Here is a 27,598-nt window from a genome sequence, read left to right as displayed (position 1 = left end):
CCATCTTTGGTAAAAGTTGAAACAAAACAAATCTATTATAGTGTGTCCATGCTAATCAAAGAAAGTTATGGCTGATTCCAATAGTTATATTTATATATTTGGATAGCAATGCACTCGCATATGCTGTTCATCAAGTGATTTATGCTTTTTTCTAATGTTAATTAAGTTACATTTGTTTCTATTGTGAAACTCTTGAAACAAATAAATAGAGGCTATTTTGAAATGGGGGAATCATTAATTGATTATAGCAGGAGGGTAACAATTGTTTGAATGAGAACCCAACCCTGGAAAGGATAACTGGGGGCCTCTGGACACCGTTTGAAAAAGTGCTCCAGACTGCTTGAATGAAACGGCATGAGTCGGCAGTCAGCTGTTTGGCCCTGAGCTGAATCATCTGAATAGCGTCATAGTTATGAAGAAACCTTTTTACCCAGGCACACACTCGGTGTAACCCCATTGATTGAGCTCATAGCTGCAGACGTAATCACTCTTTTGGATTGATTGTAGATCTGTGTGTGTGTGTGTATGTGCGTGTGTGTGTTGATTACACTTAACTGTATAAGCCTCATGACTAAAGATTTGACCTGAACGTAGGGCCTCATTTAAGAACAGCAAACTCAGTTAAATGAGATTTCTACTAGCTTCTATTATTTATAGTGAAGTGCATTACCCAACGCAACCGATAGTCAACTATAATATGGTAACATGTAATTTCATACAAATAATTCTTATTACAGACAGATTTAGATACCATTATTTTTGTGCTCCTGACTCCTGTACTGTATGATGCACTCTCCCCTCTCTGATCCCAGGTCTGTGAGGATGGAGGCAGACTTGAAGGTTTGAACTTAAAGGGGCTTGCAGCTCTTACTGCTGATACCGTCATCTATAACATCCATACCCGACTGGCAGAGAGACATGCAGGTAACAAGCAAACACTACACTATTTTTTTCCTCGTTCAGGGACTTTCTACCTTGTTCCTACTTCTGCATTTTCAGTGTTTTTCGGGTACTTTTCCAGTAGTTTTTTTGATAGTGTAAAATGTTTGGATTCCTTCTCTGATGTCACTTTTATCTACTGATGTTCTGACAGTTTTCTGTCACTATTTGTTTAGATTGTATTCTCTCTGCGTCTTAAGCTCTGTCCTTCTTTTGCTGGTTTTACATGTAATTCATTGGAGGTATGAAGCAGGCGCCTTTTACATTTTTAGGGAAGTGGATGCTCTTGGTTTTTGACGTAGCTCAGGTATAGGGTCTAGTTTAATGTTGTGCTAACATGTTGCATGTAGTAGCTATTTACCAACAAAAGTGTGATTTCTTTACCCAATGCAAGCCTCAGTAAATCTTTTTCGGTGACCCTGTCATACTAAAATAAATTGCCTAAAAACAGAAAAGTAATGCAAATGTTCTCTCTGAAAATAGAAATGAAACCTTGTGAGACCACAATCCGCCCCAATTCTTTGACGTATGCATTTTGCTTTCTATTTAGACGCCAGTGCACTTGACTGTAATGTGAGTTAAGATTTTATGGTTAGTATTTGTTATCATGGGGCGGTAGTTTTACCGATAATCCAGCCAGTATTTCTCTCTTTTTGCCTTTGTTCATGGCCCTTAGTGTAAGTGTAATTGTTAGCACATGTTTAATCCTGTTGAGTTTTCTGTGTTCAGAGGGGGCTCGCTGCGAGGTGGTGCGGTTCTTCCAGAGGTATGATACTAAGGAGACAAACTGTGAGAAGCGAGACAATCAAGGATGGCTGCTGTTGAAGTCTCTGCTGCTGCTGACAGCTGACAGCTCAGTGAGTCAAAAGGCTGTTGTTGAAGGCTTTTTACATTTTATGGCAGTCATGGCAACATACAGTATGTCATCGTGACATTGTTCAAAATTCAACATTCATTTATTGATATTTACCACCATATCTATCTAATTAAAATTATTATATTTAATAACAGTTACGTTTCTTTTTGAATTTTCATAATTAAAGTATAATGTTTTTTTGTTCAGATATTGGACTGATTAGTGTGTGTGTTTGCAGGATGTATTGTCCTGTATAAACCCAGGGCTTCCCGCTGCTCTGGTGAAATGTTTGTACCTGCTAGTGTGCCTACCTGCTCAAAAGGAGAACTCGGCCTCAGAAGAAACCTTTCAGGAGCTGCTCACAAAGGTCAGGCCCAAAATGTGTCTTTGTTTTCTCTTCGTATTCCCCCTTCTCAACCTGCAAGCTTTACTTGCCTATTCTTTTTCATTGGATTTCCATCTTACTCTACACTTCTTGCCCCTGCTCTCTTCCAGGTTCTCATTCAGCTGTGTAGGCACCCAGTCAATGTGGAGAGTCTGGTGGAAACTCAGGAACTTCAGTGTCTTATCATCGGCCTCACTTCACTATGGGACCAGACGAGCGTCACCTGGAGACATCAGGCCTCCCGCGTCCTCAAAGCAGTGTCTGCTGTAGCAACAACCAACACTATCCCGAACTTGCAAGGTGAGGGAACACAACACTTTTCTGTTTATCATTTAAATGTTTTCTGGTTATAAAAGACTATATTCCATCAGTTCCACTGAACACATACGTTTATACATTTCTCGGAAAACTCCACAGAAATTGAATAATAAGATCTTGGGGAAGTCATTTGTGCAGACGGACTGATATATTTAGGAATGGGTTGATTATACAGAGACACATGACCACACATCCTAACAGAGAGACGTAGTGAAAGTATGTTTCACATGATGCCTCCATCAGCAGATAATTCACTGAAATGTTCCGCTGCACACAAGTTTACTCTGGCACTCCACCATGACTTATTCTTACATAACTCTATAGCTTTATGCTAGAAAGATCATTTATAACAGTTGGTTTAACTTGGGTGAAATAAGGCCATGAGTAAAATATTTTACTTGACCATGTATTGTGTTACTGTAAAGTCTTAAGAGAACTGTGCTTAAAGCATTTCTTGTTTGTGATGATGAATGTGTGAGGACACTATTGTTCTACATCTCTGTCAAGTTACTTACCAAGAGCTCTGTCTTTGTACTCCTTAGAAAAGAACTGTGTGCGTATCTGCATCCAGAACCTGCTGCTCATCAGTGCCGACGTCTCTGGGCCGCTGCTAGCCGAGGTGGCCGTGGCTGTGTTCAGCTTTATAAGAGACACATACCCTCTCAATCCAGCCCTCTTTGTGGAGTTTGACACCATGAACGGCTACAAGGCCCTCGAAAACATCCTACAACGGTGAGATAAAGAGACATAAACAAACGAAGAATGAAACGATTGCAATGTGACTTGAATAATGTGTTTACTTGGTTAATAAAGAGAAAAAGCATCAAAAGGCTCTTTGTTCTCAGAGTAAATACTTAGAAGTGAAGGAGAATTTCATGGTGTAAATATAGAGCCCTTCAAAGGGCACAATTCTTCAAATGAAGGTAATTCCTCTGCTCTTGGAGTCAGTACATTGAGACCAGACTCTGCTATTCATTTATTTGTTTTTTAGTATTGTTTTTTTTTTTTTTTTAAAGACAATGCACGTTAATTCATTGTATCAGTTTCAAAAGATTTAAACGGCAGATTAAACATGCTGGAGTAATACAGCCTTAAAAGTATTTAACATCTGTAAACCCAAGGCTGGTAACAAAAAGCAGAACAATTACAAGTGACAATATAAACAAGCACATTTACAATACACAAGTCAAACAAATACAAATGACAAAGTTCAGATTTTCCTCTAGATGTATATTTGGTATTGGACTTTGTATCATATTCTCTAAATGCACCTCTAACTTTAGTTTGTCTTTCATCTCACCACCTTAAGCTGTGAGGGAGGAGTGTCTGTGGATCAGTTCCAGCCTGTGGAGGAGTTGCTGGCTCTCATTGCCTCTCTCACCCTGCTTGGTAAAACTGAGCTGAAAGTGGCTCTTTGTGTCACCAACCCACAACCTCCCGCCTTCAAGTTTGACCCGCCACTTACCAAAGGTAGGTTTAGTCTTCACTGTAACTTCTGTATTCTCTGGCCACACCACCCTAATTATCTTGAAACGTTGATTGCACCATGAGGATGCACTCTGAACCCCTCAAAATGCACACTCCCAAGCATCTAATTATCATCACAGGCATGACTCTGCAAAAGTAGGTTTAGGGAAGAGAGTGAACCCCCCAAATGACCACAAAGGTCATCCCTCTTTTGTGCTTTTGCCCTAATATAACACACCCAAACTGCTCCACCCCACTTCGCTGATTTCCCACCCACCCTTACTCGCGGTTCCCCCCTGCTCCCCCTCTGCAGAGCTCAACACCCCTCAGGTTAACAGGAAGCTGAGGTGATTATGTCTGGGATGATGAAGTGGAGGCTTCCCCTCTAACTTTGTTAGGATGCTCCACATCCATTCACCACTGGCCTACAGCAACCAGCCATCTATCATAGAAGCACACACACCTCCATCCAACACTCATAAATAGAGTGTCCATAATCAACACACACACACCCATCCAATTAAACACACAGACACACACAGCACCCATCCATCATATCAAGGAGTAGATCTCTTTCCAGCAAAGGGACCAGGGACTGTTTTGCGCTGATCTTATTTGGTTCTGATGCAATTTAGATTAAGTGGGGAAATGAATTCTATTACTAACCAGGTATATATTTTTAAGCATGTTTTGGCTCCAAAATCTAAGACCATGTCTTAATATTTTGACAATTGAGAAAACAAACTCTATCAAGGCAGATTATACTACTTTTATTTTGCCTTCATGCATGTTGTGTTGTTTGTTTACAATATATCTATGTATGGATAACTCAATTGGCTTATGAGATTCAGCATGTGCTCTTTGTTAAAGGATGTTTGTTATTTATTGGTTTTCATTTTTCTATGGAATTGTCCTTGCCAGAGCTAAATCTGATAAATTGGGCATAAACTTTAAAACATATTTTGACTTAATTGACCTCTGGTTGATATTGTTTTTACAGTTCAAGAATACATTGTATCCATACTCAAACGTAAGATGAACCAAGCTGCAGACCATATTATATTCAGTATGACCTTTTTTAAATGGCTGACACAACCCTTCACAAAAACATTTTACTGACACTGTTTGTATTCTTTATCTTCTAATGTACCCTTCTGCAGGTTCATCAGTAAAAAACCTGCCCGCCTTCAACCTGCTGCAGGCCTCATTGCTGCGATCCCAGGACTCGCTGCTGTGCTGCCAGCTCCTTTGTACCCTGCAGACGATATGGGAGAGGGACCCAGCTAATTTCTTCCTCTTGGAGTGGACTGTCCAGTCGATGGCCCAGCTGGCTGCCTGTGTGTGGTGTAAACCTGTAGCAGTCCAGAAAATGTTCTTCTCAATGCTAGAGATGGTATGACTTAGTTGACAACAAAGTACCTATGCATACTTTTAGTTTGATACAACATGCATTTGAAGTTATATTAAATGCTTTCCTACAGGTGATATTTAAGTTGAACTACATCCCCCACGAGACCTTGCGTGCACTGCTGGGTGTGCTGAAGAAGAGCTGGACTGGGACGCTGGCAGGAGGAGTTACCGGGATTGATTTTGGAGTGGTGGCTCTCAAGTGTTTCCACAGGTGAGCAATGATAGTTGGTACACCTAAAATAAGTTTCCCTACCAATTTATCTGGTTTCAGTTAGAATTTTATGTTTTTTAGATAAACACACTCATAAACTATTATTTAAAAGGAAGTTCACCCTTAAGTAAAATACTGTGTCCCTTTAACCTGTAGTGATGTCTTTGATATTGGGGTGAACTGTCCCTTTTAAATAGAAGAATAACCAAATTATAGCCTGTAACACTTTATAATAACCATCAATTCTAAATGGCAAATTGATAGTTTGTTAAACTTTAGTTTTTGGTAGTGTAATACTAAATGTTATCATGTGTCCTCGGCCCTGCAGGATGACAGTGCACAGCGGTATGCTAGTTGAGGTTCTGAGTGACTGGGGCCTGCTGGAGCTGCTGCTCAGCGAAATTCGTAGGAGAGCGAAAATCCTCAGGAAGGCTGGAGTTGTCTCTTCTCCTCAAATAAGTATGAACCAACATAATTGTTTCCTCTACTTCTGATGTAATCATGCTTGTACAAACAGGGAGCGATCGTTTGCCACAAGAACACACCATTAAAGCAAATTTGTGTTTGAGCAACACAGCCAGCCAGTGATTGCATACTATTGATGTGGACCGTTGTCCTTAGGCCAGCAGGTGTGGATCAGCAGTCACATTTGTTATCTTGTGTGTTTAGATCCCCAGCAGCTGCCAAGTGTGGAGGACAGTGAGAGACTGCTCACTACCTGTATGCTTCAACTTGTGTCAACCCTCACGTTACGCTCCATCAAAAACACAGGTATTCACATTTTGTCATGTCTGTTCTTTTATTGAATACCTTTCTCTTTCACCATCTGCATAATTGTGTGTTTATTTTATTAATGTTATGTTTATGTTTATGAATGGCTTGAAACTGCTGTTGTATACTTATTTTTGTGTGTGTATTCCAGTTTCAGTGCGAGACCTTGGTATGGTTCCCTACATAAAGATCTTCTTGGATGAGGATCAGTATCGAGGTCCCACTCTGAACATTTTGGAGCAGCTAGCTGAAATAAATCCTGAGGAGTTTATGAGTACAGCCATAGGAGCCCTCTGCTCCTCGACGCAGCAGGAACTTGGTTTGAAGCGGGACCTGTTGAAGGTACTTACCTTCTACATGCACCCACAGTCCCAGACACAGCACACACACTCAGATGTGCAGTGATCTCAGCTGAACTGTAGACGTAGTCTCCACTCTACGTACATCAAATCATAACAAATTGTAATGCACTTAAAACATAATCAGCTAGTGAATTTATTTCCTTAGCATGTGGGACCCCGATTACATTATAGACAAATGCAGATTGATTTGCTAAAACAGGTTTAGCTGTTAACTCTGGTCCGATTTGATTAGGCCAGCAGCCTTGTGCTGTGGCACTCTGAAGATTACCACCTCTATCAGATCAGTGAGTGGGACAGAGATCTAATTAGGCCTAACCAAGTTACACATACACTGTATGTGTCCGATTTTATAGATGGCAGTAAGAAGAGCACTTACTTGCAGATATTGTGTGTATCAAAGTGTGTGAATGTGTATGCTTTTGATTGTTTGTGAATGCATGCAGGAGCTTGTCATTGTGTGTGTGAGGATGTGTGTGTGTGTGTGTGTGTGTGTGTGTGTGTGTGTGTGTGTGTGTGTGTGTGTGTGTGTGTTCTTGGTACTAACATGGTTAAAGTAGGTGGCAATCAGATTGGATGCGACCTGGGTTGGCAAATGTTAAGAGCCATTGTGATTACTCCAGTTTCAGTTAATCACATTTCCCTCTGCGTTCTGCCTCACACATTACTACCTGATGGATTAGGTCTCTAAATTGAATAAAGCTAATGTAATTTCGTTCACCTCTAAAAACTAGTTACCAGAAATGATTTATGATATATCTATACGTTTCATCTATTTTTCACAACATTGTTTTTAATTGACCAGCGAGGTGCGTTTAAATGCTGAGACTTCTAGCTGTCTGTCATCAAAATAATTTCTCTCTAAATTAAGCATTTTATGTTTTTGTTATTTTGCCCAAGATAATTGTGATTCAAGATATCAATTCAATATTATCCCGATAATCATTACATTATGCTTAAAGATCCTACTATTCCACTAAAACAATCACTTTACCTGTAATGTCATTAAGAAACAAATATGCTTCCTATATTGCATCACCAATATAGGAAGAACTCCAGTAATATGAATCATAAGGCCCTCCACAGTAAATTAGTGATATAAAGAAATCAAATCAGGTTCTATTTTTCCCAATAGCAAGCCAGACAGCTTCATCAAGACACTCACCTGAGTCATACCAATAATTCAAATTCACCAAGATCAACTTATTGAGTGTTTTCCATCACTTCTGTATTTCAGTCGGTGCTGAAGGTGTTGGAGAGCCCTAACAGCTGGGACGCCTTCAGGAGAGCAGGAGGCTTCACTGGACTGCTGTCTCTGGTGATTGACATGGAAGGAGCTCTGTCCGATCCTCCCCAGGGAGCAGTGTGGAAATCCCTGGGACACAAACTGCCGCTGGACCTCCTTCTCCTCACTCTCCACATTCTGGCCCTGGCAGTGCATCTGCACACAGTAAACGCACACCATTTTGAGACTGGTGGCTTTTATGAAAGGCTGTCAGAGGCTCTACTCCAGCTAGGCTGTTTCCACACAGAACGCCCTGAGAAAGAGAAGTTTGATGGAGAGGAGGGCTCCTTCCTCAAGACGGCAGAGGACGAACAGTCCTCTGGAAAGAGCTTTCACCAGTTTGTTGGGTTAGCAAAGGCCCCTGTGGCTCCCTCATCTGCCTCCACAACACAGCAGCCTACTCTTCCTGTCACTCTGCGGACATGTTTGAGGCTGCTGTCCTATCTTGACCAGTTTGCAACAGGGACTTACTCTCCTCTGGAGTTACACTTGGAACTAGAGCCAGATGAAGGGTGTGAAGGAGTGTATTCAGGGTCCCCTCCTGTCCACTTGGGATCAGGCCTGCAGTCTGTGGAGGACACACAGGGAATATCCAGGAACACAGCACCCAGTATTTCCACAGTCAGCACAGAGTCACGGTACAGGTGGATATTTCTTTTTTTTTTGTTTAAGTCCTTGGAAGCCTTTTCCTATAAGATGAATTTCCTCTACATTCATATACATTTTTTTGTGAGATTTAATATCAGGAGTATCAACCCATATGTGTCTTTTCTTTTTGCTTGGCTTACAGTAGGTTCACCTGTGATCATATTATTCTTCATCCAGGAGCAATCCGAGTTATTATGACTCTCCTTCCATCAGTGTTTGCACTGGAGGACCCCCAGGTACCTGTCCATATTGTATATGTTAGTCTCTAATGTTGCATATCATTAAATACACAACAGGGCCCAGGAATAAGCCAACATTATTTCCATTTTCCTCAGCTCTCAATGGAGGTACAGTTCTCACTGGCAAACCACATCCAGGCCATGGTTAAATCTGAGCCGAACCGTCAGATAGTGTGCGAGGGGGGGCTGGTCTCCACACTCCTGACTCACTGTCGGAGCATGTTGATGGCTCCCAACCACCCGTTGCATCTACCCATTACTCGCATCTTGGAGAAGCTCTCTTCCCAGGCCATCACTCATGTAGACTTCAGGTAAAACATACTCAGACTCTGAAGTTCTCACTTAATGCACTGAAGAGAAGGAGACTTTTAAATGATTGGGTTTGTCTAATAACTATTTGGAGTATTTGTGCTACAATATTCCATATCATATGTGTGTTTCCTACTTTTTTCTTCTCAGAAAGTTCCTGTGTTTAGGGAACCCACTCATGTGTTTGGCAGACAAAACGGCCATGCAACTGCCCCTTGCAAAAGCTCCCGTTTCAAATGGTAAATACTTGTTTATTTTAAATAACATATGGTGGCTTAATCCTTCTGTTGTATGATTAAATCATTTTGAAGTTACATATGGGGTCTAAAGCACAGACATGAAGCAGGTAACACACTGATTGTTGGTTATGTTGCCTAAAGGTCACACCACAGAGGGAGATGCCTCATCGGGATCTCCAGTAAAGACACTAAAGCGGACCTTCAGCTTGTTACAGTCTTCAGCTATTAGATCTCCAATCCTCGTCCACCAGATCATCAGTCTGGTGTCCATGACGTCACCGCGCACCTTCAGGCCCCACCGGGTCTCCACCTCACCCGCCTTTGTAGAGTTTGACATGAGTGAGAGTGGATATGGGTGAGTCCTTGTTTAATGGGTACCTTTGGAGTCCTGAAGTAATAAATACACTAGAAGGAACTGCTTTAGTGTTAATCCTTTCATTTTCAAAGAAATCATATAATGCTTGTTTTTGGCTTGTGAGTTAATTGCTCTGTAATGTTAAAAACATGTTAGAAAGTATTTCGTTTTTTACTAATTTCCGTTTTTACTCATTTCTTACCCTGTGTGTGGGCTTTGCAGCTGCCTTTTCCTGCCCTCTCTGTCCACAGTGAAAGGAGTGACTTCTGATTCAATGACAACAGGAGGAATTGGAAAAGGTAAATAATGAATCAAAATGTTTAATACTTACATATTCATAAATTACTCTGATTAAAATTCCTAATCATTGCTTTCTCATATTTTAGACTGCCGGGGTTTTCCCCCTACAGCTGGTCTCTCATTTTCCTGCTGGTTCCAGATCAACCGCTTTAGTTCAGCCTGCGATTCCCACCCGATCCGTCTACTGACGGTGGTCCGCCACATGTCCCGGACTGAACAACAGTACATCTGCCTGTCCATCTCCTTCTCAGCCTTTGACGGCTGTCTGGTCATCTCTACTGAGGAGGAAGCATTTACATACCTGGGTAAGAGAGCCATAAAAGTGTCGTCAATATTTGAACTTTGAAAAACATTCTTTGATGAACAAAATAGTTTGAAGATAGTTGGATAATTTGTTGAGCTTTCTAGTTATTTTTCCGCCCTTCAACCAACTCCAAGCATCAGTTAATCCTTCTGCACGATAGTTACATCATGCGTTTAGACTGCAGAAATCGACCAAATGTCATGTTTGATTTACAGATATGATGGAGCCAGAAGTTTGCTCTCCCACTTCTCTGCCTACATCACTGAGGTTCCGCTGCTCCAGCCTGCTTGTCCCGGGTCAGTGGCACCACCTGGCTGTTGTCATGGCCAAAGACGTGAAGAAGAGCTGTGTGGCTACAGCATACTTCAACGGCAAGGCAGTAGGGACAGGAAAGGTAGGGCAAGAGGAGAGAAAGGATGATGATTGATGGTATCTGATGATTTAACTGATTTTAAGTGTTCAGTGCCAAATATTTAATATGCATTATTTTCTCAGATGAGGTATATTCAGCCGTTCCCTGGTCAGTACGTCTCCATGGACCCCGCAGCTGTGATTGATGTGTTCGGACTGATAGGGACGCCGGCGCTCTGGAAGGAGCATGCTGCCCTGGTGTGGCGAGTGGGTCCCTGCTACCTGTTTGAAGAAGCTCTGAGCCCTGAGGCTGTGGGTGCCATGTACACTCAAGGCACCGCCTATCAGGGGAACTTCCTGGCTCTGCGCAGCACAGGTGAGCCATAAGATCTTGTGCAAGAATTATTCAGGATATCTACAGTATGACTTGTTTACTAACAGTAAATCAGCATCTTTACTTATCAGTGTTTCAATCATCCTGATTTCTGACAGGTACTTCTGCCAATGTGTTTGGTTTGTGCCTTGATTGGAGCTGTGTGCATTGTTGCTTATTTTTTGTTGAGGCCTGTAATGCCTGCAAGTCAACTAAGGTCGTTTTTAAATGTGGTTTATAGATACATTTGACTTAGACAAGTTTGTTTCTAGATGCTAATGTAGTTTTCAGGGTTCAACACTTTGGTTCACTTTTTTTTGTTTCATAAATGTCTTGGCATGCAGTAAATCAAGTTGTCATAGTGCTCATAGCATGCATGAATGAATTATTTTCCCTGCAGACTAGTTGATTTGTTGTGGCCTAACTTTACATGCGTTATGTAAGGATAATGTTGACAACAAAGTGTTATTACTACACCAATTACACACTTTTTATACAATTTAACACTAGTTTCTCTCACTTTATAGTGCTGATTATGGTTACACTATATATTTGCCTTTCATTAAGAATTTCTACTCATTCATGCTTGTCTCACCTCTCTATTTGTTTCCAGGCTCTGATCCAGATGCTGAGTCTCTCCGCCTGGTTCCTGAGGAGAGGATCTCATTTGGCATCAACCCAGCAATTTCTAAGTTGACAACTGTGGTGCAGATCAGAGAGGATTACAACGAGGTGGACTGCAGGCTGATTGCTAAAGAGGTGAGAAGAGTTCATATTAAAACTGTTCTTTTTGTTTTGCCGTTGAAACAGAGAAGCAACCATGGTGTGTAATTACAGATGGGCATAACGTCTCGGGATCAGTGCACCCCGGTGTTCCTATCTCAAAATATCAGCCAGCATCTGAGTGGTACGGCTCGCACCATAGGAGCAGCCCTGGTTGGACATTTTGGTAAATAAATCGTCATTCTAAAATGTATTTGCAATGATTCTTGCTGCACATACATTATGCATTATGGTCCTCTTCCCTCCAGGTGTCCGTACGTTCACCCCCAGCAGTGCATCCAATGGTTTGCTGTACGTCGGCGGGCCTGCAGTTGTTCTCAGTCTGGTTGCAATGGCGCCAGATGATAGCTCTCTGTATGCAGCTGTCAAAGTTCTTCTGTCTGTGCTGGAGACCAACTCTGCAATGCAGCAGGAAATGAACCGCATCAATGGATACGAGGTCTGTCAGAACTTGTACAATCGCATGTTGGGTATCCAAATCTGCTAGCTTACTCAGACTGATCTGTCTTTTATGTTTACTTTTTTGTCTTTGTAGCTGCTAGCTTTCCTGCTGAAGATGAAGCGCAGTCTGGTCAGCCACAGAACCTTTCAGTTGGTTCTGTATCTCTCCAGGTCGGTGGAGCTGATCTCTGGTTCGGGTTGCCTAGAAAACACACCTGCTTTCCAGGCTCTGCTGTGTGACCTGGAAGTAAGCCTCTACATTATACCATAAAAATGATGTGGAAGTAGTGAATGGATGATGTTTTTATGCCCAATCAGTATATATTTGAAGCGTTTTAAAGTGCATTTCTAAGCTAATTGTACAATTATGTTTTCTCTCTCATTATGTTTTCAGGTGTGGCAGAACACTTCAGATAATCTGGACCTTTCAGTTCTCAACCACTTTGCTGAAATCCTGAAATCGTCGAGGTAATTTCCACATTCCACATTTGTGGGGGTGACCAGACATGTTGTCGCTTTCATCTAATTCAATATGAGTCACATGGCCAACAAGGTAGATTACACAACCAAGAGGCTCCTGTTCAGGTCTGACAACATACGATATCAGCTGTTCTGTCAACATCTACCGTAGCCTGTCAATATCAAGGAAATGTTCTACCGAAACAGTCAAGGGAGAGTTCAACAGAATCCGTCGCTGAAGAGAAGAGCATGGCTGAACGTGGGCATGGATTACTGAATTATGTTTTCTGTCTGTGGGAACAGGTTGTGATTGATATGAGTGCTCTCTGTTTCCCTCTCTGTCAGCAGCGACAGCAATAAAGCAGCGGCCATGCACAGTATGGGTCTAATGCCAAAGCTGCTGTTCGAACTTTCCAATCCCGCTGTGACCGTTCAGAAGGTTAAGATCATTTTGTGTGTCGTCACAACCCTCCTCAAAGCTCACTTCACTCCTCTTGACATAAGAAGGTACAGTCTGGGGATGAACCAGCCACAACAAAGTACACATGATTTCAATTATAGATATCACATCAATTAGGTTTTTCAAAATAGCTCTGCATTTAAAATATGTCCTTTTTATTTGGTCAGACTTGGGCTCTTCCTGGTGTACACACTCCCTCCTCTAAGTAACATGGATGAAGGAAGCAATGAGCTATCTGACCGTGATCTACCACAGGATATGCCAGGTACACACAACCACACCTTATGCAGTGCCTTACATATGTCATGTCTCTCTTAAATAAAATGCTAGATACAAAATAATCATAGATTTCACAAGTTGTTACTTGTACTGACTCAGAATAGTTTTAATCTGTTTTAATGTTGTCTTCCAGCCAGCCTCATCTGGATCCGCAACCAGCTCTTACTCTCACTTTGTGAAATCCTCAACTCAGACAGCCTTCTAATCGAAGAGTGAGTGGCATCTGTCACTGCTTAGCTGATCCAAAACTGGAATGAAAACATATTTTCCCTGTATTTTATGCGCCACAATGTCATGGCAGAAACATTAACTGATTAGTGTTGTCATGATTTTATTCCCCTGTAGTCAGCAGAAGGCCTTATTCGATACCCTGGGCAGTGATTGGTTCCTGCTCTTCCTTCAGCCCCACCTTCACCATACCACCTTAAAAATAAGTCTCGTCCTGCTCACACACTTTCTGTCAAGTCCCAGCCAGCAGAGCAGCTTCAGAGAGGGGGTGCTCCCAGCAACACTCATAGAGGGCATGGAGGAACCCTTTGCTGTCTTAGGTACATACACAGTTGAATACTTTCTCACAGTGAAGCAGGGAAATAAATCAATGTTGTAATTTGACCACTTTTACTGGAACCGTTTAGTGATGATATTCAATTATCTTGATACACCATTCTGATGTTTAAAGGTTAAACTAGACAAAGGGATTTTAAATGGTGTGTACTGACCAAATACATTTTTATTAAGAGATATTTAATTCAAAGTACATGCAGCTCACTGAAATATACAAATTAAATGATCAGTTAACACAATTTTGCATACACAAACGACAAGACTCAAATATCTAAATTGATATTGAAATAATATTATTAGCAACCTAATTTAAGTTTAGATGTGTTAAACATGCTAAATCATTCATTTAAGATTTGTTGATCTATAAGGAATATTTGTTGCGTGGCTTTTATCCAAAACCAACATCTATCAATGATTTCTTCCATTGTCACCAGACAACCTTCGAGCCCATTCTTGGTCCTATGAGTGCCTCAGCACCACGTGTCCAGGCTTTGATGTTCTTCAGGGGCTGCTCAGCAGACACTCCCACCTGCCTCGAGTGTTTGAAGCTCTGGCTGCTCTGATGCTGGAGAGGAAGGCCATTTACACTGCTGATGGAAAAGTGGGTACTCTTCATCTTCTAAGTCGAATTGTTCATGATCCCTTTCCTAATGCTCCTATTATGTGTCACCCTAAGGTGCCTTTGGATGATATGCTACAGTCATTGATTGACAGCCAAGCAGACAGTCCTGCTCAGCAGCTCTGTGTTGAAGCTGCTACAATATTGCTGGAATTAGTCAAAGTCATCATCACTAAGGTGAGAATGTAATTATCTTACATCTACAGTATTATTCACCACATTTATAAAGCATTAAACCCATCATTTATTTTTATTTTTGAACAGCCTGTTACTACAACAAAGCACATGTCAGGCACTGATGCATCATGGGAGACGCAGCTCCCAGCCAGTGTGATGCAGTTCCTTTGTCTCCTCCATAACATCCGGCCCAGAGACCCACTGTGGGCTTCACCTGAGTTTCTCCATACCCTCGCTGGAGTTGTGTACCCTGTGGACGTTCCAGAGGTTTGTCTGTTACGCTGGGTTTATGAAACCGGAGCTGTTCTCAAATGTCTGGTTTTGCTCACCCATTTGATCACTTCTTTCAGTGTGAGGTAGAACCCTGCATTGCAAGTGAATGTGAGGACACATTCAGGAGTCATCCAAACAGGAAGCCGGTGTGCGACTTCCTCCGTATTCTGCTAATGGACAGTCTTCTTAATGTGTGTGCCAACAACACAGCACATCCTCTCTTTCTGCTGCTGGAGGTGAATGCGAGCACACACAATAACCAATCATTTACAGTGTCTTGGTAAATATCAACATAAATGCAACACATAAACATTATTTTCAAAATGCAACTTATTAGGTACGATACTGCAAACTCTAGTTTCTCCAGAAGATGCCACTCTTGGCTCAGTTACTAAAAAAGGCAGAGCCAAGGTGCTGTAGGTAATATGATTGACCACTAGGAGGGTACATCTGTATGCCTACAGAACAGATCATGTTGAGATGTTTTCATCCAGACAAGCCCAATGTGCATACACTTAAACCACCACCAACACCTACATTTCAGACAACATTAGACAAGATGTCAATTAAGCATCATGGAAGTATCAGCAGTCACAACAAAATAGTGATCAGTGTTATTTGAACTAAACCGCATGTGCCAGTTTTCCCCTGATGATGCATCGCTGGAGCGGAGGCAGAGTTTCCAGACTGAGCTGCTGGAGTTGATCATGGACATTATTCACATGATCGGCCATGAGGAGGAAAACAACACTCATCTGAACTCACACGGTAAAATGACAACACATCCTTTACTCATAGCCCAAACTGGCCAGACCATGTGCAAAGAAAAAAATGTTATCTGAATGTGCTGATTTTATCATTTCTCTCAGACTGCAAGAGTGAGACGCCTGAAGGTCAGATGGGCTTGATGATGGAGAATGTGGTGCTCTTCAGTCAGACTCTGCAGCAGAAACTTTACAGCGGAGCATTTTTGGTTGACTCGCAGAGTTTGATCAACTTCTTTGCTGATCAGATTGTGGGGGTGAGACAAACAGATAAACACACACCTCATAATTCTTTTCCAATAGTAGCACTGGATTGTGAAAATCAGTCACTAGTGTTTCCTTGTAGTAGTTTATACAGACTGATAATAGATACACTGCTGTGTGCTTCTAGGCTCTGGAGAAAGGCTCCACTCAGAAAGAGAAGGCCGTGTCAGCCCTCTACTCGTGCACCAATAAAGTGCTGCTTTATCTCTTGTCTCAACCGCGACATTCCCAGGACGAAAAGGAAGGGGTCACCATGGCCTTAAAGACATTCATGGAACGCTGGGATGTTGTCATGGCAACTTACAATGCCAATGTGAACTTCATCACATGCCTTCTTCATTGTTTGTTACTGATACGATCGGGCAGGTAATAGCCAAATCAATATTCAGATACCACAGCATGTAGTTGAAACCAGGATTCACTGGTAATTTAATCAATTACATTTTATTTTTTTAGCTACCCTGAAGGTTTTGGATGTGTGGCACAAAAAGCAGCTGTCAAAAAGGGATCATTCTGTGCTCGTAGAACCGGACATCCTGCATGCCTCGGCAACGGAGCAGACATTACCACAGGTATGAAGGCCAGTATGTGTGGATTTATTTAGACTCATCATTTTAGCCTGAAAAGTCTATGCAGGTTTGCTGGCTCACCCGAGAGTTACAGGACGTGTGTGTGTGTGTGTGTGTGTGTGTGTGTGTGTGTGTGTGTGTGTGTGTGTGTGTGTGTGTGTGTGTGTGTGTGTGTGTGTGTGTGTGTGTGTGTGTGTGTGTGTGTGTGTGTGTGTGTGTGTGTGTGTGTGTGTGTGTGTGTGTGTGTGTGTGTGTGTGTGTGTGTGTGTGTGTGTGTGTGTGTGTGTGTGTGTGTGTGTGTGTGTGTGTCAGATGACGCAGAGCTAGTCTCCCTAGCAGAGGCCTGCTGGTCAAAGGTGATGGTGGAGAGGCAGCACACGCTTGAAGAAACCTCAAAGATAGAGATCTCTGCGAGCCGGGCTGCAGGGACAGGGCCCGTCCGCATGACGGACATCAGCCCTCTGTGGGAGGAGATGGCACAAAAAGCTTGGCTGCTATACACAGGTTAGCTCTGACTCTAACTGCAGAAGGGAAAGATGCCTTAATGTAAACGTTATCCCCTAAAAAAACATTGTGTTTGCCTTCTCAGAGTCTCATAAAATGAAGGTGGCCAGCAGCTCTCAGAAGAGGTTTGATGTGATCAGCAGCGCTGTTCGCTCAGCTTTGGGCAGACTTGACAAAGAGTCAGCAACAGTTGAGGTAAACACACACTCACTTTCACTTAATGTTCCAGTTCAGGGGGCGGGATATACTGTAGAGATTTGTATTTTGGTGCCTGTTGTCCCTTAGAGGAATGTCGGGTTGTTACCTTTCCCCAGGTGCCCTAGTGTCCCAGAGCGCCGTGCCCAAACACTCATCCCAAAGTCACTGCTGTGTTTGTGCTGTGGGCCGTCCAGCCCTGTGGGGGTGTTTGATTATTTCTTTAAATGGATTTGGATTATCACAGCTGATTGCCCCTGAGTGGGCTTAGTAATTGATATCTGTTAGGCCTATCCATGGGAACACTCACTACAACACACTGTTTGCTGCTGAAGGTTAAAGACGCATTTATTGTTGTTTTTCCCCCCGAAACACGTGGCCCACATCATTAGTTCCCCCACAACGCTTAAGACGTTGAGCCATCTGGAGCAGGGAGCGGGGACATATTACTCAGGCACACAGGCATGAAATTACCGCGTCTGTGTGTCTGTCTCACCCCCACAAAGCGTGTGTGTTCTTGTTTGTGCGCTTCTCTTGCCGACAGAAATCGGGTTGGCAATTATAGTGGTAGCAATCTGATGAAAACATTATTCATTTGATGTTATTCTTTATCATATCAGTTTTTGACAGGCTATCAGAGAGGGTGATGAATTGTTTTTTCCGTCTGAGAGGCAGGGGAAGAAGAGGGAGGGATGTTTGCTTTCTCCCTCTCTGCTGTGTCTTGCACCGCCTTGCTCTTCATAGGTATGAAGCATGCAGCGAGTGTTCCAAAAAGGATATTTAAATCCTCACTAGTGGTCAGCCAGTCTGTTAATTTTCCATTCATCTTCATGCAGGAACAAGTGAGTCATTAATTAATTTCGGGATCATCAACGTATGACATTTAGTTGGCGAGTCATGAGCTTAATGGGACTCTCTTCTGAGTCACTGGATCCGCAGTGATGTATTCCTACAGAGCATGGTTTCCAAGTCTCAGATATTTACTTTTGTAAAGCCTTCTGTAGGTAATGAATGAGAATCCTGAGACTGATAGGCAGACTCTGTCCTCAGTCAAGCTTCAGTGCAATTCTTCTAGAGATTTATTTCATCAGCGAATGCAGTTTCCATAATCATATCTGTGTCCTCATATTAGAAAGATAATTAACAGCACTAATGATCACGTTAAGTTCATTACACATTCACTGCCAGCCCAGAATGAAGTTGACATTATGTTGCCTTATCATCAAAGGTGGCGTATTGTTGGGAAGTCATTAAAATGGAAATGAGTGTGATGTTCTAATGTTAATTGCAGAGGGAAGAGATGAGTTATGTATTTAATGCAGCATTTAAAAAGCCGATGAGGTTCCTATCTGCTAAATAGGGTAATTAATGCTATATATTACTTATGTTTGTCCAAATGAAGGAATGAAATTAGGAGGCGATGACGCCGACTTGCTGTTTATCTGCCGCAGCACGGCTCTAGTTTGCAAACTTCATTACTACACTCTTTTTTTGTCTGTAATATTTCTATAATCTCCCCTCAAATTACTCCTTTATTTTCTTCTCTGCACAACATCTCATTTGGATAGGCAGTCAGTCATTTGAGGAAACAGTTTTCATTCTCCAGAGAGCTTGTCAAAGTTAGTTGTCAACTTTTACGCATGGATTTAGTCTGAAATTACATTGAATTTTTGAATCTCTTGTATTACAGAAGTAGATTTCTTATTGTACTTGAAATCAATTATTGCATTAATGGGGTTGTTCCGAAAACACAGAATTAGCATCTGTAAATAAGACTAGATATAAAAAGTTACTGCATGTTCATTCAGTCAATGAAATGGCTTTCCTGGGTCAGCTGTGAGGATGGACACATGTTGTTTCACTAGTCTCGCAGCGAGCACTGCTGTGATGATGGGCTTAATGAAGCAGTTAACAGTCAGAATATGATCCCAGTGTGTCTGCTGAACATCAGCATCCTGCAGTGTCAACACGGCTCGGTTTTGGGGTTTTTCTATTTTTTATTTCCTTTTCTCTTTTAATCGACTCGCGCACAGTAAAGGCGCACACACACTAGCCTTGCCCTTGACTGTGGTGTGGCTCAGTGATATTAATGTTTATGTTAATTAGATCTCACCAACAAATGATTACATTTCCAGACAGGGTTATTGTAAGACTGTAGCCACTAGCTTATTTTGCCCACTGAATGCAATTTAGAACAGATGTAATTGTATGAATGCATTGTAATTGCATGAGGAAACAACAATACCATTATAATAAACACAATATTCTCTGTGAACCTGATGTGTGTTTACAATATGAGTTAGAGGAAGAGCGATTGTGCCGCCTGCTCTTTTCATTTGCACCCATCAGGTTACTCTCCTTTTTTTGTAGGAGTTTCTGTCCTACATGGAGTCTCATCGACAGAGAGGCCACAGCATGTTTGAGAATATGAGGACAAACCACTTACAGGTCTGACAGAACTGTGTTCATGAATAAACAAAAAGAACTGTAATAAAATAGCCCAAATTGGATCTGTACTCATTCATCTCTGTGTTATCTACTCCCTCTATCCGGGCCTGTTTCCGTGTCCCAGTTAAGAGCCAGTGAGTATGAGCGAGTGAGCTCCAAGTGGCTGCTTGTGGAGGCCGAGCTGATGAGGGAGAGGGCTGTGTTCGGCCCCGGCCCAGGGGTGCTGCTGAGCCAGGACTGGGTGCAGGATGCTGCTGAAGGACCCAACAGGACCAGATCACGCATCCGCAGAAAGGCTCGAAGACAATCCAAACGGGTATGGCCTTTCAGTGTGCAGCAGGATAGTGTGTGATGGTCCTTATTAGGGATCCACTGACTAAAACTCCGGGCCGGTACCCATGTTGAAAATAACAATTTGACTTACTGTATAAAGATGCCAATGTTTTTGTTATTATATATTCCCTGTGTTGTTCCAGGGAAAATCTTAATTGTTCAAATGAGCACAAACGTATTCATACAAAATGTATAAAACAATTATTTATTTTTTTAAATGAACAATGAATTCTTGTGTTTTACATAATTGATATGTTATTAAATGTAAATGTAGGATTAGTAACATCGACCAGGCTATCCTTCACCTATGTTTTTCATGCAGATTTATAGGCAGCAGTAGCAGTCAATCTGCTGTTGTCCTAATACTTGGACGATTAGTCGGTTCATCCCTATTTATTATTAGTGTTAAACCTTTAACTTTGCTTTACTATTAAAACAGGTGCTAGGAACGCTGTGTATGGGTTTAAGGACCGGCATGTCTGAGGAGGACAATAAGAGATCAGAAGGTGACACAGGTAAATACATAATCCCTGGTTTACATTTTTTTTTTTATAACCATAAAAGGTTGTGTTGAATGTGAGCTCAGTGGATACATTTGTTTCCTTTTCGACAGAGCCCAAGATCCTGTGTGAAGTTGGAGCCGAGGTTAAAGAGGATGAAGAGGAGGGTGGACAGGATTGTGATCATCTGACCTTCTTCCCCGCTCTCAATGAGACCACTGCTGTTACTGAAAGTACCGCCGACCCCCTCACCCCTGAGTCCTGCTCCCACATGCAAGACTGCCATGACATACGCATCATCCTGCAGAAGCTGCAGCCCGGAGAGGAGGTACTGTAACACAGGAGGGTGTGTTGGTACGCTGGGTTAAATACAGCATGCCTCCTTTTCACCCTGCTAATATTCACAATCATAATTATCTGATGTAGACTAAGGGATTCCAATAGCCCAGCGCTGCTATCACAATTTCATCTTTCCTCATTAGTGTAATGTTTTAATGTGGCGGCTCAGCCCAGCTCTTCTCATTCTTCCACTGAGTTAGAAACCACAGCACATGTTGACAGGGACTCTCATCACTCCGGCAACCAGCCGCGGCTTTTAATGTTTCTGACAGAAGTATTAATAAAAACAGTAGGAGGTGATGCAGGCTGTCTTGCATCCGCTTAGTAAGTGTGTGATGTGTGCAAGTGTGTCCTGTTGTCTTGCAGTGGTTCAGTGTGTGAGTCCTGCTGAGCTTCCTGTCAAATGAACACAGTCATTAGCTCTGAAAAATACACACACACACACACACACACACACACACACACACACACACACACACGCACGCACGCACGCGCGCGCACACACACACACACACACACACACACACACACACACACACACACACACACACACACAGGGAGACACACTCATAATTAGCTTGCCAGCGCCAATAGTGTGATTATGACAGTAATGTGTGTGGGGAGAAATCAATGGTCTGACATTAGGCTCGCAGTCTATAAAAGTCCTCCGTTTTTCTCCTTCCCATCATCAGCTAAATCACCAACAGACTGATAACGCTGTCCAGTGCACAGTAAAACGATAAGGAAACAAGTTTATTGTTATGTATTTAATCTTTGGTAACAATAAATTAAACTGTCTTTTTCTCAAATCTAGTTATTGTGAGGGACTGATGCCAGTGTGTATAGACTGAATGAATACTGCTTTACAATTTGACCATGATATAGCTCAATGTAAAATGTCTTTGCCATTTAGAGAGACTTGCTCGCCTTGTCTCTTCTTAAACGCCTTGTGTGTCAAGTGATATTATCCATCATAGCATGACTCGATGTGTGCATTCAGACAAGAGGTTCTGATCACTTAGCAGGTTTCCTATTGTGTGTTTGGCAGTGATTAATTCTCCTAATAATGACCAGGCAGGGCCTCGTCCACACCAGTGTGTGACTTTGTGTCTGGATGTAGGCGGTCTGATTTGATTAGTATAAATTGTGAGGGGCCTGCGGGTGTGTTGGGGCCCCATATGGTTTTTGGGCGCTGTGTCCCAGAGGGCCTGCAGAGGGGCCGACACAGGGAGACAGCCAGGTGCACACACTCACTGTGAAATGAGGGGAGACAATAGAATTAGCCGCACATTATCACAATGCAGTTAGCATTAGCTACAACCAGCGCTGAAAGCAGCATGTGGGTCCACTTTGGCGCTGGATGAAACGCACAGTCACACTGCTCCCCATCAATCAGCTCTGATAATGAAGTGTTCAACTGTGTCTTTTTAATAATGATTAGAATATGTGATTAAAATGATCAATCAAGTAAAGCCTGGAGTGCCTGCGTTGCTGCCATGTCATGTCCCGGGAGAGAAGTGTGCTGTGCTGATGGGTATTGTGCCTCTCACACAGGGCTTAATGCATCTCCCTGTCTCTCCTCCCTGTCTCTCTGTAGGTAAAGGCTAAGATGTGTGTAGTGACGGTGAGCGGCCTCAGAGTGACGGAAGGGGTGCTGCTCTTCGGGAATGAGAGCCTACTCTTGTGTGAGGGATTCACGCTCAGTCCTGCTGGAGATGTCTGCTGCAGGAAACACCACCCCAGCAGGTACAGCTGTGTACAGTACCTAATCATTACATGATCATACATTTGCTTTTTACTTCCCCCAATTATTGTTTATTTCCTTATGAAATAATCAATATATGAATATCAACAACCTTTTTTCCATGACTAAGATTTGACAAGATGTCAACCTCATCATTTATCCAAAACTATGATGATATCAATATTCAAAATCATTTAAGAAAAAAAGGCCAAAAAGTGATTTTAAAAAGTAAAAACTTCATCAAAATGTCTCTTTGTTTTCGTCACTTCTCAAAAAGTCTCTCTCTTTGTGTCTCTGTATCTCAAAATAAATTATTGCTTTTGCCTTCACTACATTTACTGAATTATAATCTGGTGACTAAAAATACTAAAATATATACAGTTAAATTCTCTTAAACTAGATAAAATATTATGGTTTTCTTTTTCTAAAATAAGTTATTAATAATATATATAATATAATATTAATTAATTAATATCCTCAGACATTCAGTCAACTTAAACCTGAATAAATAATTAAGTTATAAAACCTATAAGTACATTTGAGACAGGACAAAGACTACATTAAAACAAAATGAACACTAGTTACTCACTAACACTCAATTGGTCGTCTAATTTTCTTTGTGTCCCTTTCTTTCCTTGCCAGTGTGAGGGATTCCTATATTTCCACCATGCTGAGTAAAGAGCTGTCTCCAGCCCGCTGCAGATGCTGGCTCTATGAAGACATCAAGGATGCTCGCTTCATGCGTTTCCTTTTAGAGGTAGACGATATCCTAATTTCTCATTCAGATGCTTTACATTGACATGCATCTCATATTCAGATGGTTTCTAGACAGGTTTTAGTTGAAATTCACATCAGATTTGTTGTGATTTTAATTAACGTTGTTACCTTTCAGAGAGTCTGATAAGGTTCATGTTAAGTGCAGGTTTAAAAGGGATCTTATAGATACTAAATATCTACTAAACTTAACACAAAAAGTAAGGAAATGTGTGTTTGGTAGATTATTTATTTGTTGTAACAATGCTTCTTGGCAAATTTCCATACTTTTTGTATTAAGTTTAGATATAAATGTCATTGAAAAAACGCTGTGTCTCTGTTACTTTCAGGACAATGCTATCGAGGTCTTCATGAAAAATGGACTGTCTGCCTTTTTGGTGTTCCTGAATAAAGACCATGTCTCTGCATATAAAAGGTGCCACATTCATATAGACTGGAGGCTAACAAATGCTTTTTCTCAGCATTTTGAAGGCTGATGCTCAATCGCTCCTCTCTGTCTCCCTGCAGGTTGTGCACAGTAGTGTCAGCATTAAAAGGCAGAGGGGTTGCTGAGGTCATTGCTAATGCCAAGTAAGTGTCCACAGTTTTCATACAGCAATAATTCAAGTCAGTAACATGTCGCTCTTTTTATTTCAGGAATGAAGTTAATACATCAAAAAATAGTAGTGTAGTATGCACAACTATGCAGATAATATGCACAACTATTCAAGTTTTTAAAGCTGCCTGTGAGATTCATTTAATTTAAGAGGAATTTTAATGACGCTGTTTTGTCATTTGATTTGCATGTGTTCCACTTTTCTTATCCTCCACACATCCTGATGGACTGCAGCCACTGAGTTTGGCACAAGCAGTCCTTTATAAGTCCTTATCCTTTTTTCCTCATATGCATCACCCCCTCCTCCTCTCATAAGCCCTCCTTCCTGGTCTTTACATCTCTTAAGGCATGTCCTACACAGGCTGCTCTCATGAACTAGATACACATGTTCCTCTGGTTCTGAGTTTTCCTTCTGCATCTCCTCACCATCCCCCTGAACATACGATAGTGGAGTGCATTTCATGTTCAGCTTTGTGAGGTTGCGTAGCCCTCTCACAAACTCTGGTAGATGAATGAAAAGATTATCAAACAGACCTAGCTCTTGCAGACTATCTAGAGCCTCCATGCTGGGAGGAAGGGTGTCCAGCTGGTTCATCCCCAGATTGAGTATGTTCAGGCTGGTGAGACATCCCAAAGAGGAGGGGAGACCTGCAGAGATCAGGCGGTTGTTCGAGAGGTTGAGGTGTGTCAGTCCCGCCAGGTTGCCGATGGACTTGGGCAAAGCCTCCAGCTTGTTGCTGTGCAGATCCAGAAATCTTAGAGATGAGCAATTCCCAATGTTATCTGGGAGTTTCTGTATCGAGTTGCGGCTGAGGTCCAATTCGTCCAAGTTGGTCAGTTTAAAGAGACACTTTGGGAAGATGGTTATACCCATGTTGCTTAGGGTAAGTCTGTGCCGTCCATCCGGGGTCATCCGTATTGCCTTTTTGGCAATTTTGAGGGTCAGCTTTGTCCCTTTGGCTCCCTTCTTTTTGGGCATGGTACTGCAACACATCGGATTACAATTTAGAATTTAGGCTCAGCCTCAATTTTGCCCCCCAAGAGGCGGATTTCCAATAAGTCATCTAATCTACAACAGTACTATAGCAAACACATGTGATGTGTGTATGTTTACGCGTACGTATGTGTGTGTAAGGCTGATGTGATTTATTCAGATACAAGGGCTTATGTATGGCCTGGGGCAGTAGGGAAAGCATGCTCTCTGAGGTATGAGAGCTTGAGCTGTGAGTGAGTGTGCGGCTGTGAGTGTGTGTGGTGCTGAGTGTGTGTGTGAGTGTGCGTATGTGTGTGAGTGTGTGCAGTGTTATGTCTACACTAGTGTGTGTGCTAAGCCTGTGTTGCCCATGGGGGTATTTAAGAGCACGACTCTCTAATTAAGGCTAATGCAGGGGAACAATAGAGGAGAGGCGACACTGGGTAATACAGCAAAAACAAACGAGGGCTGATGTTTCCTCACCATTCAACTGAATGAGCTGCTCTTTTCAGGCAAAGAAGGTGTGTGTGTGTGTGTGTGTGTGTGTGTGTGTGTGTGTGTGTGTGTGTGTGTGTGTGTGTGTGTGTGTGTGTGTGTGTGTGTGTGTGTGTGTGTGTGTGTGTGTGTGTGTGTGTGTGTGTGTGTGTGTGTGTGTGTGTGTGTTGGGGTTGGGGGGGCATTCACATGCAAGTGTTTTGACAGACATGCATGTACTGTACTATAGTATATACACGTGCACAAAGAGTGAAATCAGGGCTTTGATAAATGATAGTTGGAGAGTGTGATGAGGCCCCGCTCTTCTCCCCTCCCTGTCTCAAAGAGCAAGGTGTGTCTGTTTGTGTCTGTGTTACACCCCAAGGCCCTCTCTCGCCTCATTCATCATCCTCAGGATGAGAGGGGTTATCCACTGGTGCTTGTTCCCATTATAACCTCCTATAGAAAACTATTGCATGAAATTATTGCTTGCAATTAGATAACACATACTGGGCCAAATACAGTGATTGATTTAGTGTAGTTTTACAAAATAATTTGGTCAGGAGATATTGGACGAGGAGAGGGCTTATTGGATGCAATTAAAGGAGCTACATACTCTTTAAAACACATTTACTGTTTGCAACCTAATTAAATGTTTCAGTTGTTATGTCACTGTTCTTTTAAAAAAAAGAAATGTTCATTTTCAACATAAATTAAGATATGTACTCACCATATTTTATCTTCTTTTTTTCTTTAATCAATGTGATTCAAGTTGTCTTCAGTTTTAAAAACACGCCAACCGCTTTAGCTTCTGCAAAGCGGACATTCAGCTCAAAGCCCCTCACCCTGACAACACAAATCACAATGTTAAAACACAGCAGCAAAACATTAAACACATTTAAACTCTGATTTGTTAGCATGTATTAGTTATATTAATAATGTCTGGTAGTCCTTGCCTATGTTGTTCCGAGGTCAAGAGTAGAGATCAGAAATGCACAGTCGGTGTTTATCACCCTTTCCCTCGGCCTCCTACACCAAACACAGAAAGTCAAGGTTCCTCTTGTTTAACAGCGTTACTTAGCAACTGGGGTGCTTGGCGCCAGGACTTTATTGCCGTGTTACTGGCCACAGAGGGAAAAGAGATATCAGGGCACTTCAACGCTTCTTTAATTTAGATAGTTTAGCATGGTGTTACATGAGTTCAATTCATGATAACATTTCCTGCAACTTTGTCATTTTGTTTACATTTAGTTTTAGCTGAAAACACAACAATAATGTATTTTAATCAAGCTGTTTTTGTGATTAGCAGTTTGAAGTCAGTGCCTCCATTTAAGTGAATGCCCATAAAAGGATCACCTTACAACATTCTTTGATCAAACACCTAAAACTAACTAAATGAAAAAAACAGCTGTAGACGAACATCTTGTTTGTCTTAGCTTAGCCAAGCAAGGCAAGGCAAGGCAAGTTTATTTATATAGCACTTTTCAACACAAGGCAAGCAGGAAGTCTTGATGTTTTTTCTTATAAATCAGTGCACCGTTCTGTGACAGAAATGTAAAATAAATATGTTGTTCCTTGTTTAACCAGTTATCATTAACCCCCTGCATGTCATTTAAAAACTCACCGCAGAAGAAAAAACATGTCTTCCTGTTTTTAAATAGCTCACTCTGCTGATGGAAGCTAGTCAGACCTGCTACAGTGTAACTAAAAGTAACTCCCTCATAACCTACGGATGTCAACTTTTGCCACATCCTCAACATCTTTACTTACTATTTATGCTACCAAGTGTAGCTCACCTCCGTCCCATAACTAATCCTACAGCTGTGTACACACGGTTTCAGTTTCACTCACTCACCTCCACTCTGCTGCCTCAGAACTCTGCTGTGTTTCATTTCAACATGGGTTGCTAGGCAACAGAGCATGCAAAATAACTTTGTGTTTAGCCTCT

At 41.9% G+C, this 27,598-nt stretch overlaps 2 protein-coding genes across 11 annotated transcripts in view; one reads left to right on the top strand and one right to left on the bottom strand.

Moving 5' to 3' along the window:
• The window catches only part of wdfy4 (WDFY family member 4), a 42,894-nt gene that overhangs the window by 3,317 nt on the left and 11,979 nt on the right, over window positions 1-27,598 (top strand). For 3 of the 5 annotated variants that reach the window (XM_034099986.2, XM_034099985.2, XM_034099989.2), the window contains exons 4-50: window positions 813-924; window positions 1,669-1,796; window positions 2,034-2,162; window positions 2,291-2,480; window positions 3,041-3,230; window positions 3,808-3,968; window positions 5,126-5,358; window positions 5,447-5,586; window positions 5,915-6,045; window positions 6,256-6,357; window positions 6,509-6,699; window positions 7,954-8,645; window positions 8,792-8,885; window positions 8,985-9,199; window positions 9,348-9,436; window positions 9,578-9,791; window positions 10,014-10,090; window positions 10,178-10,396; window positions 10,611-10,789; window positions 10,891-11,122; window positions 11,733-11,878; window positions 11,957-12,068; window positions 12,151-12,341; window positions 12,438-12,590; window positions 12,738-12,811; window positions 13,148-13,309; window positions 13,430-13,527; window positions 13,675-13,753; window positions 13,887-14,089; window positions 14,540-14,706; window positions 14,782-14,901; window positions 14,989-15,168; window positions 15,252-15,410; window positions 15,816-15,942; window positions 16,044-16,195; window positions 16,330-16,568; window positions 16,659-16,774; window positions 17,084-17,275; window positions 17,361-17,470; window positions 19,841-19,918; window positions 20,043-20,234; window positions 20,691-20,766; window positions 20,865-21,079; window positions 22,688-22,836; window positions 23,477-23,591; window positions 23,938-24,023; window positions 24,116-24,178. In XM_034099986.2, the coding sequence (XP_033955877.1) occupies window positions 813-924; window positions 1,669-1,796; window positions 2,034-2,162; window positions 2,291-2,480; window positions 3,041-3,230; window positions 3,808-3,968; window positions 5,126-5,358; window positions 5,447-5,586; window positions 5,915-6,045; window positions 6,256-6,357; window positions 6,509-6,699; window positions 7,954-8,645; window positions 8,792-8,885; window positions 8,985-9,199; window positions 9,348-9,436; window positions 9,578-9,791; window positions 10,014-10,090; window positions 10,178-10,396; window positions 10,611-10,789; window positions 10,891-11,122; window positions 11,733-11,878; window positions 11,957-12,068; window positions 12,151-12,341; window positions 12,438-12,590; window positions 12,738-12,811; window positions 13,148-13,309; window positions 13,430-13,527; window positions 13,675-13,753; window positions 13,887-14,089; window positions 14,540-14,706; window positions 14,782-14,901; window positions 14,989-15,168; window positions 15,252-15,410; window positions 15,816-15,942; window positions 16,044-16,195; window positions 16,330-16,568; window positions 16,659-16,774; window positions 17,084-17,275; window positions 17,361-17,470; window positions 19,841-19,918; window positions 20,043-20,234; window positions 20,691-20,766; window positions 20,865-21,079; window positions 22,688-22,836; window positions 23,477-23,591; window positions 23,938-24,023; window positions 24,116-24,178 (7,472 nt within the window). The remainder of the gene's footprint in view (window positions 1-812; window positions 925-1,668; window positions 1,797-2,033; window positions 2,163-2,290; window positions 2,481-3,040; window positions 3,231-3,807; window positions 3,969-5,125; window positions 5,359-5,446; window positions 5,587-5,914; window positions 6,046-6,255; window positions 6,358-6,508; window positions 6,700-7,953; window positions 8,646-8,791; window positions 8,886-8,984; window positions 9,200-9,347; window positions 9,437-9,577; window positions 9,792-10,013; window positions 10,091-10,177; window positions 10,397-10,610; window positions 10,790-10,890; window positions 11,123-11,732; window positions 11,879-11,956; window positions 12,069-12,150; window positions 12,342-12,437; window positions 12,591-12,737; window positions 12,812-13,147; window positions 13,310-13,429; window positions 13,528-13,674; window positions 13,754-13,886; window positions 14,090-14,539; window positions 14,707-14,781; window positions 14,902-14,988; window positions 15,169-15,251; window positions 15,411-15,815; window positions 15,943-16,043; window positions 16,196-16,329; window positions 16,569-16,658; window positions 16,775-17,083; window positions 17,276-17,360; window positions 17,471-19,840; window positions 19,919-20,042; window positions 20,235-20,690; window positions 20,767-20,864; window positions 21,080-22,687; window positions 22,837-23,476; window positions 23,592-23,937; window positions 24,024-24,115; window positions 24,179-27,598) is intronic. The other 2 variants (XM_034099987.2, XM_034099988.2) reach the window with 2 other exon arrangements.
• Window positions 24,220-27,582, bottom strand: lrrc18a (leucine rich repeat containing 18a). 6 transcript variants are annotated; one of them, XM_034099990.2, is made up of 4 exons: window positions 27,506-27,582; window positions 26,607-26,771; window positions 26,381-26,496; window positions 24,220-25,186 (listed from the first exon to the last, which is right to left on the bottom strand). In XM_034099990.2, the coding sequence occupies exon 4, from the start codon at window positions 25,180-25,182 to the stop codon at window positions 24,379-24,381; it is 804 nt and encodes a 267-aa protein (XP_033955881.1). In that variant the 5' UTR covers window positions 25,183-25,186; window positions 26,381-26,496; window positions 26,607-26,771; window positions 27,506-27,582; the 3' UTR covers window positions 24,220-24,378. The 6 variants fall into 6 exon arrangements, with proteins under 6 accessions (XP_033955881.1, XP_071061791.1, XP_071061788.1 ...); XM_071205690.1 differs by having other exon boundaries at window positions 26,607-26,679; window positions 27,506-27,546; XM_071205687.1 differs by having other exon boundaries at window positions 27,421-27,511.

Source organism: Pseudochaenichthys georgianus, chromosome 15 (assembly GCF_902827115.2).
Source record: "Pseudochaenichthys georgianus chromosome 15, fPseGeo1.2, whole genome shotgun sequence".
NCBI lineage: Eukaryota > Metazoa > Chordata > Actinopteri > Perciformes > Channichthyidae > Pseudochaenichthys > Pseudochaenichthys georgianus.
The sequence above is the reverse complement of the archived record's forward strand: the minus strand, read 5'-3'. Positions and strand labels throughout refer to the sequence as shown.

What these genes read in the sequence shown, in the direction of transcription:
- lrrc18a (XM_034099990.2), bottom strand. Translation starts at nt 25,182, where the DNA reads ATGCCCAAAAAGAAGGGAGCCAAAGGGACAAAGCTGACCCTCAAAATT.